The following is a 15,854-nucleotide window of genomic DNA, read 5'->3' as shown; positions in this document are numbered from 1 at the left end:
ACTATTGGTCTATCAGATTCTTTGCCAATAGAAACTCTACATTTTCTGAAATTTGACCATTTTATTTTTTTAATTTAATTTTCATGAGACTAATGACTGTGTTAGACCCAAAGTTAGAAGGGATACCAGAGAGCCTGTAGTTTATTCCTCTACTGGACTTTTAATACCCTTGTGGTCTACAACATATTTCAGGACAATGTGCTCAGTCTGTTTGAAAACATTCACACAGCTGTAAAGTAAGTTACAATGCACAGCAGAAGTCGTCCTTGGGTGTTTCCAGCTGGTACCTGTCATTTACTTTATCGTCTTCCATCATGGAAAGGAAGCACAACTTGGTGAATCATTAATAAGTCTAATAAGACAAAACTCCCAAACTTTACAATTTAGGGTTTGTTTTCCGTCTGAACGTAGATATTTACCGCTTCTCTTTGTACTTTCAGGAGCAAATGAAGCTGAACATCTTACTGTGCCAGACTTTTGTGTTCTGTTATCTGTGGTCTCTGGGTGGAAACTTAACCGAAAATTACTGGGATACATTTGATACATTTATTAGAACACAATTTGATGATAATGCTGATGCCAGGGTAAGGACCAAGTGGAGGTGACGTCACAACTTTAAATCCTAAAAACTTTAAGACCTTTATGTTTTGTAAATAGAAGAGTGGTGCTCAATGATTAAACAAACACTACAGAAAATGTAGTTGTAAGCTTAAAGATTTGAATTAATAAATACAATTTAATTTAAATAAAAAGAAATGTGTGAGCAGGAAGAGCAACAACTTTAAGAGCTTTAGTCCCGTTCGTTGTGAGGTTTTTAAAAAGTTATTCTCTTTCAGACACTGACAACATCTATTGTATTAAAAATAAAAAAACAAACAAACAAACAAGCAAATAAGAAATCTTTTGGTATGCTTTCAGAGGCATTTTATATTAATAAGGCAAATGGTCTGTAAACTCCCGAACTGTAGATAAGTACTGAGTCCTAATTAACAGGTGTATCTTCACAGTTGATCTGTATTGACTCTTTAACTACTTTTTATGCATCCCAACATTGAACAAATGTGCTATGGTGACCAAATTCCTCATCGTCACAGATAGATGCAAATGTACCTTGTGTTATTAGACTGAAACTGGAAATACTACTACTCATGGATTTTTAAAATATTAGTGTATGGGTATAATTGTATGAAAATTCACACGTGAGTACAGTTGTCCTTGGGGAAACTGATCCCAGTATTCTCCCAAAGGATTCCAAAGTCTGCAGGTGTTCGAGTATCTTCTATCAAAAGGGGCATTGTTGGTAAATATCCTACACACAGCCTCCTGCGTGCTCTAACTCATCCCTAGGTTACTCATAGCACTTAAGATAATAAAACACACTCCGGACAGATAGACTGCTTGTGAACCTCGTGTGTGTGTGTGTGTGTGTGTGTGTGTGTGTGTGTGTGTGTGTGTGTGTTTGAGTGGTTGACTCTTTTGTCTCTGGCACTTCCGTTGGGTTCTTTTCCAGACTCTCAATTTCCTTGGTAAATTTTTCCCCCATGTTCTCAAATTTCTCATCCATTTTGCTAGGATTTTTCCTCACCCACATTGGTGATTTTAATCCAGGACTTGAACTAATTTCCTTATTTCACTCATCCTGTTCAATTCCTCCTTGAAATAATTCAATTTTCAAAATGCAGGATGTAGAATTCTATTTTTTTTTAAATGGGGTCTTGTGAGGGACCCACCCCTACCTTTTCCCCAGGGAACTCTTGAGGAGGGAGAAGTGAAAAATATTTAGATAGAAATATAGAGGGGAGAGAGACAGAGAGAAACACAGGATAGCTCAGGAGGGCCTGGATCCTTCTCCACCAGCCCCAGGCCACTGTGCGCCAGTGTTGCAGGTGCTGGAAACTGAACCTGGTTCCTCTGCAAGAGCAGCAAGTGCTCACAGCTGTCGAGGCGTCTCGCCAGCCCCTTGTCTGTTTTATTTTATGTGGGTCTTCTTAGTGCCCAGTCCTTCCTTGGACTTAGGGACCCTGCTATTATTTAGAGAGGAGAAGCAGATAACAGTAACAGGGACAGTGATTTGACAACAAAGCTGACACTAACGTGCAGTGAAAAGCAACACTGTCCTTCGTTTTCATCCCCCAGTGCGGTACAAGAAAACGAGTGTTGGGACAGTGTGAAGACAGATGGAGCGTGAGGATTCCTAAAGCTTAAGAACGTGATGAAGAATAAGTAAAAGGGGAAAGTTATGAGAAAACGGAGAAAGACAAAATTTGACTGAGCAAAGTAATAATTCAACAAAGAAATTAAGAACTCTATATGGGGCTGGGGATAGAGTTCAGAGGTAGAGTGCTTGCCTAGAAAAGAGAGAGAAGGGGGAGAAGAGAAGGAAGGAGAAAGGAAGGGAGGGAGGGAGAAAGGGAGGGAGGGAAAAAGAAAGGATGGAAGGAAAGAAAGAAAATGAAGATTCAGAAAATAAAAGACAAGCGAGGTTAAAGTTTTCAAAACTTCGGTCACTATTTCTTCCTAACCGGAAGCTCCAGCCCAGATTTCTATGAAGGTGAGAGAGCAGGCGCTCATGTCTCAAATGAAGACGGATTAAGGGGGGGGTAGCGCCTCTGTGGGGTTGCAATCAGTTGGCCTGACCTGTCTGCCTTCCCTGTTGAGCAGGGGTCATCTCTCCTTTGGCGCTTCTCAGCCAGCAGCATGGGGGGCACTCTCAGGGTAGTGCCCACCCTGCCAGCTCCTGTCTTGTCTCTGCTCGTGTCAGATTTTAATGCCAAAGGCTCCAAGGGAGTTGAGTTGGTGCACATACAAACAAGTCGGCACATACACATAAATAAAAATGAATCAAATAAATATGTAAATAAATAAATCCCATCCTGTACTCTGTAATCTGGAGACAGGAGGATCTCTGGGGGCTTGCTAGCTACCAGCCTCCCTCCAGGTTCAGTAAGATCTTATCTCAAATGAATAAGGCAGAGAATGATAGAGTAAGACATCCAGTGTCCTCCACTGGCCTCTGCACTCACCCACACCATGCACACATATCACATGCATGTGCACACACACACACAGGAGTGAATGCATCCCCACTGCAATTAAACTAAAAAAAAAATTAACCTCTGATATTTGAACAAATTCTTCTTAAAAAGAAAAATGAAATTCAACTCTCTGGACTCCTTTGTTTTCATGTCAAGGTATCTATTTCAGTGGGTCAGTGTTGTCCATTGATATTTGATTTTCTGTTTTCAGCTTCCCAGTTCTGGAGACCTGTGGAGCATTCACGTAGACTTTGACACCAAACGCTTGGACCCCTGGGAACGAATCATACCCACCTTCAAGTACAGCAGGGAAGTCCCGTTCTTTGAGATGCTTGTCCCTACAACAGACACAGTGCGCTACGGCTATCTAATGGAAAAGCTGCTGGCCGTCAGGCATTCGGTGTTGTTCACGGGAACAACCGGAGTCGGCAAGGTAGGAAACACACGTCGGAAAAGAGGTGCTATCGAAAGTGAGGGGACTGTGGAGTTAGGGTCCTCAGCACCGGAAATAACACACCGTTTCCCAGGGCAAATTCATTTTTTTAGATTCTATCACTTTTTCAGGAAGAATTTATCTCTGCAGAATCTATATAGACCCAGGGATTTCCCCAAAGTTTATCGGTTTCTGGACGTATCCTCGGGTTGGCGTCATCAGCCAGGCTTTGAGTTTAGGGGCATTTCTGTGCCTCTGCAGTTCTCAACTGTGTTCCCCGAGGACTGCAGTGTAGCTTTGCGCCTTTCCTGGATCTCGCTCTGTAGACCAGGCTGGGTCTTACTTATTTTAACTGACACAGCCATAACTCCGGTGTCATTTTAATTTGGGTGGGCAGGGGTAGAGAAGAAAATGCTTAGAGGAGTCCACACAAACCAGGATTCACTGTTTCCTATATTATCACTAAGAAGTGTGGGCCAGCAACACAGCTCAGCAAATAAAGGACATTGCTGCCAAGCTTGGCTACCTGAGTCCAATCCCCAGGACACGGGGCATTGGAAGGAGAAACCCAATTCCTATAAGCTGTCCTCTGGCCTCCACATATGTGCACCATGACCCATAGGCACCTCCACATACGTGCTCACACATGCACACATGCACACATACTCACACATGCTCTCACACACATACAATAAATAAAATATAAATTTTAAAAAGATTTCAAAAAAGAAATGTGAGTCTACTTCAGTATCAAATTGGGCAGAAGAATTTTGGTGTAACTCTAAGACTTCTTTCTGAGTTAGATCTGATTAGAGTATTTCTTTGGTTCTGTTGACTATAACTGAAATCCATGTCCACAGTGAAAGAATTCCCAACAGTTCCATCTAGATCCAGACCTCCTCCTTTGATCCTGTTTCTCATTCACTGAGCTGGATCATGACCAGTGTGGGCTACTGAAAAAGTATTATACCGAATATGAAATCAATCAACATATTCTTTTTTTATTCAAAGTCTGTGATCGCAAAAGGGTTGCTGAACAAAATTCAAGATTCAGCTGGCTATGTCCCTGTTTATCTGAATTTTTCTGCCCAGACTTCATCTTCAAGGACACAAGAGATCATTGAGTCAAAATTGGAAAGAAAAAGAAAAAATATTCTAGGTAAGAATCATCATTGCAGGTTTTTTTTTTTTTCACACAAATTATTCATCAGCCAATAAGTCGCTTACAAAGAGAGCAAGCTGAGGAAACCAGCTTGGTTTACACCAACTCTTGCGGTGAGCAGCCTAGTCCTTTGTGGAAAGCACTGATCTCTCTGAAAGGTCCTACGTGTCCAGCTGAGGCCATGCCTCAGCACAAGTTCGTGGCGAGCCCACATAAGGAGAGTCTACTAATGGTTGTTTTCCTCATCCAGGTATCTCACTGTGAATTGCATGTCATTTATTTCTCCTACTACTGTGTTGTTGGTTTGACAAAACACCAGAAGAAAGCAACTAAAGGAAGAGGAATTTGTTTTGGCTCACAGTTGGGGGGGGGGGGAGGCGACTGATCAGAGCAGGGAAAGCACAGCGGTGGCAGCAGGAGCGAGCAGGTGGTCACGCAGCATCTGCCATCAGGAATCAGAGAAACGAAGGCTGGCGCTCAGCTTGCTTTCTCCTCTTTTTATTCCTTATTCTTATTTAGTCTGGGATCCCAGTCCATGAGATGGTTCCCCCACACTTGGGGTTAACCTTCCCTTCTCCATTAAACACTCTCACAGACACACCCCGAAGTGTGGCCCCTAGGCGATTCCAAGTGAAGTCAAACCAAAGATTAACCCTGACAGCCCCTGTCAGCCCACACCATCTTCAGTCTCTGACATTTCATGGCTCCCCTTCCCTCCACCCAAGGTCCTCAAATCCCAATTGACTTGTATTTGTTCAAAACCAGCAAAGGTCTTCATATCTGGCACATGGAGTTTCTGGGTTTGGTGTTTTCAGACAAGGTTTAACATCTCCTTCTCTTTCCTTTATTTGCTACTAAGTTTTTTTAAAAACATAATTTTCCTGTCATCTTTAGATGTTTCAAGTCTGGGCCAATATAAAATACCAACCCCAAGCCTAATTGAAAGTCAGCCCTTGTCTCTGTTGTAAGTCAGATTTGCAGCTCCAGGCCTAGCATGGAGGGTAGCATGGGGTGTTTTTATTAGCCCTAGAGGTCCTGATGTGCAGGGGCAGAAGATGGACTAATGTTTTGTTCCTCACTGGCATTTAGGTTGTCGCTTTGTGTGGCCCCTGCTCCTCTGGCCCTGGATTGCTATCCGTGTTCCCTGGGGGGCAGGCGTGCAGGACCGAGCTCTTGTGAGCATTCCTAAAAGAGCAGTTCACTGGTCATCCTTCAGCCTCCTTACTGGAGGGCTGTCTGAGGTTGATCTCAAGGTCTCAGCCTCCACTCCTTCCCATCCTCCAGCAACACAACCACTACCTTCTAGGTGCTGGGCTTCACTTAGCAGAGCCCACAGCCCTTCTGGATGGGTACCTGACAGAGCTCAGGCTCAGCGGCTTTCCACAGTGTCCATCATGCACTGACCTCCATATGCTAACTGTGGGGTTACCAACTGCCTCACTGACTCCTCTTGGTCCCCTTTGCCTTGCTCAGCCAAACACAGGGCAGCAGATGCCAGTCTGGCTTTTTGGCATGAGCTCCACATTTTTAATGAATTATTCCCTTAGGTCTTTTCTTCCCAGTCTAGTCTTGCTACGTGGTTTCTCTGGGACAGAAGATGGAGTGGAGGCCTGAATTAGCTTCAGTTGCCTTGGAACCACCACCTATCGTTAATCCCAGCCACGAGGCTGTAGCTGTTTTCTCAAGCCCTGAAGGCCAGAATGGGTGAACTCACCTGTGCTTCCTTCCTACTGTCCAGGAATTTCCATTGATGGGATTGGGATGCTTCCAAATATCAAAGCCTATTTTCCATATGGGAATGGTGAAGCGGTGTTCATGAATGGAAACCTTTGGTATCTGTCTTAGTTGGGGTTTCCATTGCTGTGAAGAGGCACTATGACCACAGCAACTCTTATAAAGGAAAACATTTAATTGGGGGCTGGCTTAAAGTTCAGAGGTTTAGCCCATTGTCATTATCATGGGAAGCATGGCAGCACCCAGGCAAAAAATGGTGCAGAAGAGGTAGCTGAGAGTTCTACATAAAGATTGGTAGGCAACAGGAAGGGACCTTCAGCCACTGGCCTGACTGGAGCATCTGCCCCCAGTGACATACTTCCTCCAACATATACTCCAGCAAGGCCACACCTCCTAATAGTGCCACTCCCTATGGGCCTATGGGGGCCATGTTCTTTCAAACCACCACAATATCCCTCTACTTCCTTCTGTGGAAAGGTAATCCCCTTCCTCCCCCATGCTCAGGTGCTTAGCCATCTGGTCCTCACATCTGGAAAGGTCCAGACCTCACTGGGGAGCTAGCATCATCACATGTTTCTGAGACTAAGGATGGGGAACCACATGGCAGGACAATGTGAATGCCTGTATCTCCTGGAAGAGGGTGGATGGGCAGATCCCTCATGACCTCAAATGCCCCAATGGTTCCACCACCTCTCTATTCCATCACACCACGGACCACGCCTCAACATGAATTTCTGTAAGGACAAATCATTTTCAAACGACAACAACAACAAAATGGCCTTACATTTTCTGATGACAAATTGTGATTCTTTTAAATTTATTTTTCTTTTCCCAGGAGCACCAGGAAACAAACGAGTCGTGATTTTTGTTGACGATCTGAATATGCCCCGACTGGATCGCTATGGCTCCCAGCCGCCCATTGAATTACTTCGGCAATATCAAGATTTTGGTGGATTTTATGATAGGAACAAACTCTTTTGGAAAGAAATACAGGTTAATTTTAGATTTTACAGTAATTGGTGTCTTCAAATATGGAGTGTTATTTGCCAGGGCTACTATAACAAAATACTACAGTCTGGGTAGCTTAACCTAGTTTTTCATAATTCTGAAGACTTGAAGTTCAAGATCAACGAGTTAGCAGACTCCACTCCTCTAAGACTTCCCTGCTTGACCTGTAGATGTCCTCCTTCTCATGTCTTTACATGGGTTTATTAGTCTGTTTCCTGTTGCTAACCACAGGCTGGGTAAGTTATAAAGAGATTTATTACAGATTGTGGTTTTGATCCTAGAGCAAGAGGCTACATGTGGTGACAGCTTTCCTGCTACACCACTGGGATGGTGCAAGTAGTAGGTGACACTGGAGAGATATGTACAAATGTCCCCTCAATGCAGATGGGGAACCAATGGTAGACCAAAATAAAGATACCATCAAAATCCAACCTGGTAAACCAATGAGTCTATTGGGCTTACTTACAAGTGTGGATAAAGGGTTACTTACAGGAACATGGGTGACTCAAAGGCAGCTGCGGAGTTGGATATGGTGGTACATGGCTTTAATCCCAGCACTTGAGAGGCAGAGACAAGTGGATCTCTGTGAGTTTAAGGCCAGCCTGGTCTATATCATGAGTTTCAGGCCAGCCAGGGTCACAGAGTAAAACCCTGTCTCAGAAGGAAAAGCAGGGGCAGCTGCCTCACCCAAAGCTCACCCCCACCCCTAGCATGGGTGACAACTCACAATAGCTAGATCTGGAGTTTGTTGCACAACTTGCAGGCAGCTCAACATTTGAGTCTCCTCTCCTCATCAGTCGTTACTACCTATATAACCTTGGGAATCCAGGAGTCTTGTGAATCTAGTAAGTTTCTGGTATTTCCTGAAACTTGTAAGTTGTTTATGTTTAGTTGTCCTGGTATGAAGAAGCTTCCTTTTGCAACTTCTTAAGTAGCAGGGGGAAATGCTATATATACAACAGCAAGGCATCACATGGAGAAATATGAGAAGCATGTACCTTTTTTTCTGTCCCTGCTCTCATGAGGTCACCAATAACTCTATAGTGGGAGTATCACTCTGATGACCTTATCCAATTCTAATCACTTCCTAAAGTTAACATCTCAAAACATGGTTGGATTAAGCTTCTCCTCTCCACATGCCTCATAACAGGGATTAAAGTCCAACATGAGTTATAAAGGAGGCAAACTGTACTCAAACCACAGCAATTGGCTTCCTTCTGCGTCCCAATCTCTTACAAAGGTATCATTCATCTAGTATTTTGGGTCACCCTAAAGACATCATTTTACATTAATCACCTCGTCAAATTCCCTGTCTCCAAAGGCAATCAAATTTTTACCGCAAATTAAGACTTCACATTGTTTCTGGGTAAATTCAGTCTATAAAACCTGGCTGGGTGTTTCTTACCTTTAATTCAGTTCATCCTGTCTGCACTGAGTTCTTGCCAGGCTGTTTGGGGAGATGGGTGGCAAATGGAACTGTCCTTGCCTCCCAGAGTGGAGTGTTCGAGAGTAGGCAGACATTTGTAGTGGAAGATGATAAGCAGCAGAGACAGAATTCAGGGTTGGGACTGGGTTGAGGATGAGAGAAGCAGGTGATTGAGAACCTAGATTATAAACACAGAACAAAGGGAGTGAACACTTTATATTTCATAAACAGGGAGTCTGAAATACCCATGTCCTGTAAAATGTGAATCCGGAACAGCAAGAGGAACAGAACTCACACCTCAGAGGGCTGTGGGTTCATGATGAAGAATGTGGGTTTATCCTCTTAGTGGTGGGGAGTCTTGGAAGCAAGTGTTCTAGAAAGATCTCCTTGGCTGTGAGAAAGGAATGGATTAGAGAGGAGGCAAGAATAGAGAATCTGCAGCCCCTAAAGGAGAAAAGATGAGAATTGGAGCCCCAGTGTGATGACATGTACAACCAACAAGTCATCAGCAATGCTTAAGAGTCTGGGGGGATGGGATGCTGCATTAACTGCCTGCTGTGTTTCTGTTCTGCAAAGGGTCATGTCTGGGGTAAGCCATTTTGCTCATAGTAAAAACAAATTACACCAAGCTCTACTATGTCATTTAACTCTCCCAGTATCCCTGCAAATCAAAGGGTATCATTAGCTTAAAGACAAATAGACCCAGCCCAAATCCTAGAATTTCTTCTGAATGTATGGGTTATCTGTTGTAAATATTTCTCTGATCACTACTTCCTTTTCATTTCCATGGTCATTATCTGAAGCCCTCTCTCACACAGACTTCTGAAGCCAATAGTCTCTATCTCATAACAATATCCAATGGACTAAACTAACACATTGAACTGATCTCTAGACACCCTAGGTCTCCGCCCTGATCTTCAGACAGCCAGAGTGGCCTTTTAATCTCCACTGTTTGTCTTTAAAGATTTATTTTTTTATTTTTAATTATGTGCCTATTGGGGGGGGGGTTGTGCACATACCTCCATGGAGTCCAGAAGAAGGTGTTTGATCCCCTGGAGCTACAAACAGTTAAGTCACTTGATGTGGGTGCTGGGAATAAAATTCTACAACCATAAACTATGGTCCCCTACAAGACAGAATGCATTTTTTTCCTTCTTATTTTTATTAAGAAATTTTTTATTCATTTTACATACCAGCCACAGATGCCCCTCTCATCCCTCCTTCCACCCCACCCACCCACCCAGAGCCTTCCCTCACAGTTTATCCCCTATCCCCTTCTCTGAAAAGGTAAGGCCTCCCATGGGGAGTCAGCAAAGCCTGGTACATGCACTTGAGGAAGGCTGAAGCACCTCCCTCTGCATCAAGGTTGTACAAGGTGTCTCACCATAGGTAATGGGCTCCAAAATGCCAGTTCATGCACCAGGGATGGATCCTGATCCTCCTGCTAGGAGCCCTTTAAACAAACCAAGCTACACAACTATCTCGCTTTTGCAGAAGACCTAGTCCAGACCCATGCAGGCTCCACAGCTGTTGGTCTAAAGTTCACGAGTTCCCACTAGCTTGGTTCGGTTGTCTCTGTAAGTTTCCCCATCATGATCTTGATGCCCCTTGCTCATAGAATCCCTCTTCACTCTCCTTGACTGGACTCCTGGAGCTCGGACTGGTGCTTGGCTGTGGATCTCTGCATCTGTTTTCCATCAGTTACTGGATGCAGGCTCTCTGATGACAGTTAGGGTAGTCGAGACCTGGTGCTAGGGAAGTTCCCAGGAATCCACAAGGGTGACAGAACACATTCGTATACCCTGAGCCATCTTGCCCAGACCCCAGAGTGGCCTTTGCAAAACACAGCCCCGACACTGCCAACTGGGCAACTCAGTTAAACACCCAAGACCTTGGTTTTTCCATCATGAAATGAGGGTAGGAACAGTGACCTCAGCTCGTCACGGGGCCGCAATGCTGGCTCCTGACAGGTCCTCAAAAGAATGTCGGTGCCAAGTCTTGATACGGGGGAGGGCAGGTCTTATCTCTTTCTCTGCACAGTGACCCAAGTGGCTTTCTCTCCACACAGGATGTAACAATTGTATCAGCGTGTGCTCCCCCAGGAGGGGGCCGCAACCCTGTGACACCCCGCTTCATCCGACACTTCAGCATGCTGTGCCTCCCTATGCCCTCGGAGCACAGTCTAAAGCAGATTTTTCAGGTGAGTGTGGATTCTAACTTGACAAGATGGAGAAAAGAAAATATGTAACATGAGAGCCTTGGATCTCATAGTCAACACAGTCCGCTGGGTTTCCAGGGACCCCTTCCATCCCTTTCCTAAGGAGGAAGCATGTGACCGTAGGCACCCAGAGAGCAGCTGACAAGTGTCTGCATCACTGATTGCTGTAGTTGTGGTCTCACAAGGCAGACCATTTAGGAATGCAGACAGATTAAACATGGCATTTGTTCTTAAGGAAGGCAGACCTCTTCCACTGCCCAGCCCTTACCTCTGCTCACACTTCAGACATGACATCCAGGCCTGGGTCTCCCCTCAAACCACAGACCACTCCAGGCAGCTCCAGTTCCGCACATCTCAGACAGACTTCATCGACTCTCCTACCACCACTATGAACCATCAGCCATCTCTCTCCCACGTGTACTAACCTCCCCAAGGGACAAATGACTCATCTTTTAAATAGGAAGCACATTGTTACCTTAACCTAGAAGTACTCAGAAGTGTCCAATAAATGTGAAACATTATTCTGAAAAGAATGATGACAAAACTTGAGTCAAGGGAGGGCATGCCATCGCCAATCACCCAAGGCTGGCCTTGGAGGAGGATTCAAATTGACAGAGAGGAACAGAGATTTCTTGAGGGAACAGAGTCACAAAGACAGGAAATGGAAAGTTTGTGGTAAGTCACATATCACTTTGAATTCCACTCAGCCAACCCAAACAACCACAAATCACAAGAAAAATCCTGTTCTTGAGAGTACATTCTGAACAAGGGCTTGACACACAGATGCCTTTGTGTTGGAATTTAGTCTTCTAGTTGCGCTTAGAAAGGGTATCAGAACCAGAGTACTTGAAAGACAAATATTTGGCTTAAAAATGTAACTCTCATTACACTTCTGGTTCTAGGCCATCTTGAATGGCTTCCTGGCTGATTTCCCACCAGCTGTAAAGCAAACTTCATCGAACATTGTGGAAGCTGCAGTTGAGATTTATAACAGGATGAGTGTCGATCTCCTGCCAACCCCAGCCAAGTCCCATTACGTCTTTAACCTGAGAGACTTATCCAAGTGTGTACAAGGTAGTGTACTGAACCTTCATCCTTGGTTCTGCATTTCCATTGCCTTCCACCAACTCTCTCAGAATCATGTGCACCAAGGTGTCTATGATTCAACGAGGCGCCCCTAGCACGATGCTTAATCTCAATTTTCCACATGATGAGTTCTAGAACCACCTGGGAGAGGACCTTCTTGGCATGGCTAGTTGAGGTGGGAAGACCTGTCCACTACGGGTGGCACTATTCCCTGGGCTTGAGATCCAGACTATGTAAGGAGGAGGAAGTAAGCTGAGCACACATTCTACTTGTCCACTCTCCTGTCTGCTGCCTGACTGTGGATGTGTTGTGCACAGCTGCCCCAAGCTCCCGCTCCTCTGACCTCCCCCAAAAGACGGACCCTTACCTGGAACTGTGAGGGAAGCTAAACCTCTCCTACCTCCGCAGCTGCTTTTGCCAGGGTGTTTTATCACAGCAGCGGGAAGGTAGCTAAGACACAGAGCATAGCTTATTCAAGTCCCCTTACCCCCCTACCTCACGCTGAACTCCAGAACTTTCTCAAATCCCCAGCATCCATCCCCCTTCTCACTTCCAGCTGAAAGTGAGAAAGAGAAAACTGAAAAATAGAAGTAATCAGACCAGAGACGCCTCATCTCCCAAATCTCCCAAACAACTTCTCTCCTGCCCTGAGCTGAACTGCCCCTGTATACTCCCTCTGCTATGAAGGTCTATCTCCACCTTCCTCAGTGGAGATTTGCTCCTTATAATCTCCACTTCACTTTTATAGAATTCTCTTCTATTAGATCAAGTTAATTCTCCTGAGGTACTATTCCTCTCCTTTTCTAGAAAGATTCCTGTAAAAAAAAAAAAAAAAAAAAAAAAAAAAAAAAAAAAAAAAGGCCTCTCCTCATGATCCCTTCAGTTCTACCTTTAACATGTGTCAGTCGAAGAGTATACCTAACCCTGGACTTAACTTGGCTTCCCACAGGCCAGATCTCAGTGTTTGGCACTGCCCCTCTCCCCCACCCCAGCAGTCCAGGGTACAAGCTCTCCTGTGTTCCCTTCTCTGCCCCGGTTGTTGTCACTCGATCTGCATCGATGGCTGCTCATCCGCTCTACCTTAAAATTGTGGCCCCTGGGTTCTGTCCTGGGTCCACTTTTTGTCCAACCTCCTCAGTCAGTTCTCTATTTAGACAGATTTCAGCCTCCTGTCTAAGCGAGTGTCCCCCACATGCCATGCTCTTCCCAGGGTCCTCACTCAGATGCCCAATTGAACTTCTTAAACTTAGCAGATTGACAGTAGATTCTTAGCCAGATGTGTTAATGCATGCCTTTAATTCCAGCACTCAGGAGGCAGAGGCAAGCAGGTCTCTGTGGGTTCTAGGCCAGCCTTGTCTACAAAGTGTGTTCTGGGTCAACCGGAGCTATATAGTGAAACCCTGTCTCATACACGCAGAAAAGTAGATTCTTGCTTCATCCCTCCACCACTGGCCATGGGTTTCCCTGCCCTAGAGGGGACTACCATTAACTCCTCTGGTCACAGGCCTTAAACAACCTCCCCTTCAAAATATATCCCAAATCTAACCACTTCTTTCCATCCCAAGCTGGACTTGGGATGTTTCCTACTTTATTAAACTGTGATAAATGTAGCTGGGCAGTGGTGGCGCATGCCTTTAATCCCAGCACTCGGGAGGCTGAGGCAGGAGGATCTCTGTGAGTTCGAGGCCAGCCTGGTCTACAAAGTGAGTTCCAGGAAAGGCGCAAAACTACAGAGAAACCCTGTCTCGAAAAATCAAAAAAAAAAAAAAAAAAAAAAAACTGTGATAAATGAGTTCATGAATGCAAATTTTTCCCTTTTTTCCTTTTCTTAAAAAATCACACAGGTATTCTCCAATGTGACCCAGGAACAATAAGAGAAGAAATGCAAATATTTCGACTGTTTTGCCACGAGTGTCAAAGAGTGTTCCATGATCGTTTGATCAATAATGAAGACAAACACTACTTCCATGTCATTTTGACAGAAATGGCCAGTAAATATCTTGATTTAGCTATTCTTTTATTCTTAAAAAACAGGAAAGTAATTTGGCTTTCATCAGGGAAATGAAATGATTTTGAGTTTTAGTCATTCATAACTAAAATTTTTGATAACTCAAATATATATATATAAATATTATGAAAATTAGTTACTAGAATAAAGCAAGGTTTGGTAGTCTCGTTCAGGTATGAAATCAGAAATAGAGGCAGGAAAGTGGAGAAATAGACTATTGTCTAATAAGAAGCCAGGATAACATGTTTCCTCTCATATAAGGAATAGAGATACAAAGACTATTGATGAATCCTGTAGCAGAAGGGAGAAGGGCAGGAAGGATGCAGTCTGAAACGATGTGGGAGGGGACGAGAGAGGGTTGTGGGTGAACAGAAAGACAAATATCACATGTCTTCTTCTATCATGGGGAATCCAGATGTAGCTATATATATTTATAAGCAGACCCGTGTGATACAGAGTCACACATATCTGACATGGACACAGATAGGATTAGATAGAGGGAAAAGGAGAGGAGCAAAGAAGGGGAAATACAAACAAAAACGATGACCTGCACATGTCACATTGGCATAATGAAAGCCATTATTTTATGTGATAACTGAAAAACATATTTTTATCTGGGTGTAGTATCTCATTTCCATAACCCAAGCACCCAGGAGGTTTCAGCAAGAGGATTGCCATGAGTCTGAGACCAGCCTTGGCTACAGTATAAAACTCTGTCTCAAAAAAAAGTGTTATGCTTTTAATTTTTTTAAGTAGATTAAAATAAAAAGAAATTACTATAATTCTAAAATTATCCTTTTTATTGAATAAGTCTTCAATATTTACTATTTAACAAAAGTTTTTAAATACTTGCTAAATAATCTTCAATCTGGGAAATTATCCACCCAATTAAAATAGTATGTTGTTTGCTTAGCTCTCTCTCAGTTTTCATATCAACTGCAGATATTATTCTGCAGATCTTATTAAAATGCTACATTTGCCAGGTGGTAGTAGTGCCCACCTTTAATTCCAGCATTTGGGAGGCAGAGGCAGGAGGATCTCTGTGAGTTCGAAGCCAGCCTGGGCTACAGAATGAGTTCCAGGAAAGGCTCCAAAGCTACACAGAGAAACCCTGTCTCAAAAAAAAAAAAAAAAAAAAAAGCTACATTCAAGCTGATTCCCATAGTAAAGTTGCTTTTGTGTTTTAACAGACAAGCACTTTGGAATTGCAATTGACCTGGGATATTTTTTAAATAAACCTATCATATTTGGTGATTTCATTAAGGTGAGTAGTTAATTACCTAACTGGTTTTAGTGAATTTGCTGTTTTCCAGATCCAGTTCATTTACACAGGATTTTGCATTTGAAAAGACTAAATATCTAAGCCAAGTGTGGGCAAGCTTAAGTTCCATGGGCCAAACCTGCCTGCTGCCTGGTTTTTATAACTATGTTCTAGCTAAACGCAGCTACACTCACTCTTTTGCCCACTGATAGCAGAGTGCAGTAGCAGAGGCAAAGACAGGTGATCTGCAACACCAAAAAGCATTCAGTCTCTGGTCTTTTGCAGCAAAAATTACATTCATTTTGGTGATAGCTCAAACCAGCACCATCAGAAGGAGGCAAAGAGGCTTTTTAAACCTCAAATCCCCCTTCCAATGACACACGTCCTTAACTCAGACCATATTCTACATGGCTGTGCCACCCCTGACCAAATGCTTCCAACCACAAAAGCTTATTAGTCAAAGGAGATGCCCTCTTAATTTCA

At 43.8% G+C, this 15,854-nt stretch overlaps 1 protein-coding gene across 2 annotated transcripts in view; it reads left to right on the top strand.

Annotated features, from left to right (window-relative positions):
• The window catches only part of Dnah6 (dynein axonemal heavy chain 6), a 220,711-nt gene that overhangs the window by 110,714 nt on the left and 94,143 nt on the right, over nucleotides 1-15,854 (top strand). Inside the window, exons 37-44 of one of the 2 annotated variants that reach the window (XM_052718994.1) lie at nucleotides 441-584; nucleotides 3,247-3,468; nucleotides 4,480-4,627; nucleotides 7,200-7,357; nucleotides 10,867-10,998; nucleotides 11,919-12,090; nucleotides 13,947-14,093; nucleotides 15,301-15,374. In XM_052718994.1, coding sequence (XP_052574954.1) covers nucleotides 441-584; nucleotides 3,247-3,468; nucleotides 4,480-4,627; nucleotides 7,200-7,357; nucleotides 10,867-10,998; nucleotides 11,919-12,090; nucleotides 13,947-14,093; nucleotides 15,301-15,374 — 1,197 coding nt within the window. The remainder of the gene's footprint in view (nucleotides 1-440; nucleotides 585-3,246; nucleotides 3,469-4,479; nucleotides 4,628-7,199; nucleotides 7,358-10,866; nucleotides 10,999-11,918; nucleotides 12,091-13,946; nucleotides 14,094-15,300; nucleotides 15,375-15,854) is intronic. The other variant, XM_052718995.1, reaches the window with a different exon arrangement.

The sequence above is a fragment of the Peromyscus californicus genome, unplaced genomic scaffold (assembly GCF_007827085.1).
Source record: "Peromyscus californicus insignis strain IS unplaced genomic scaffold, ASM782708v3 Scaffold_6__1_contigs__length_162567912, whole genome shotgun sequence".
Classification (NCBI taxonomy): Eukaryota; Metazoa; Chordata; class Mammalia; order Rodentia; family Cricetidae; genus Peromyscus; species Peromyscus californicus.
Note: the sequence above shows the minus strand (reverse complement) of the source record. Positions and strands in the feature narration are given on the sequence as shown.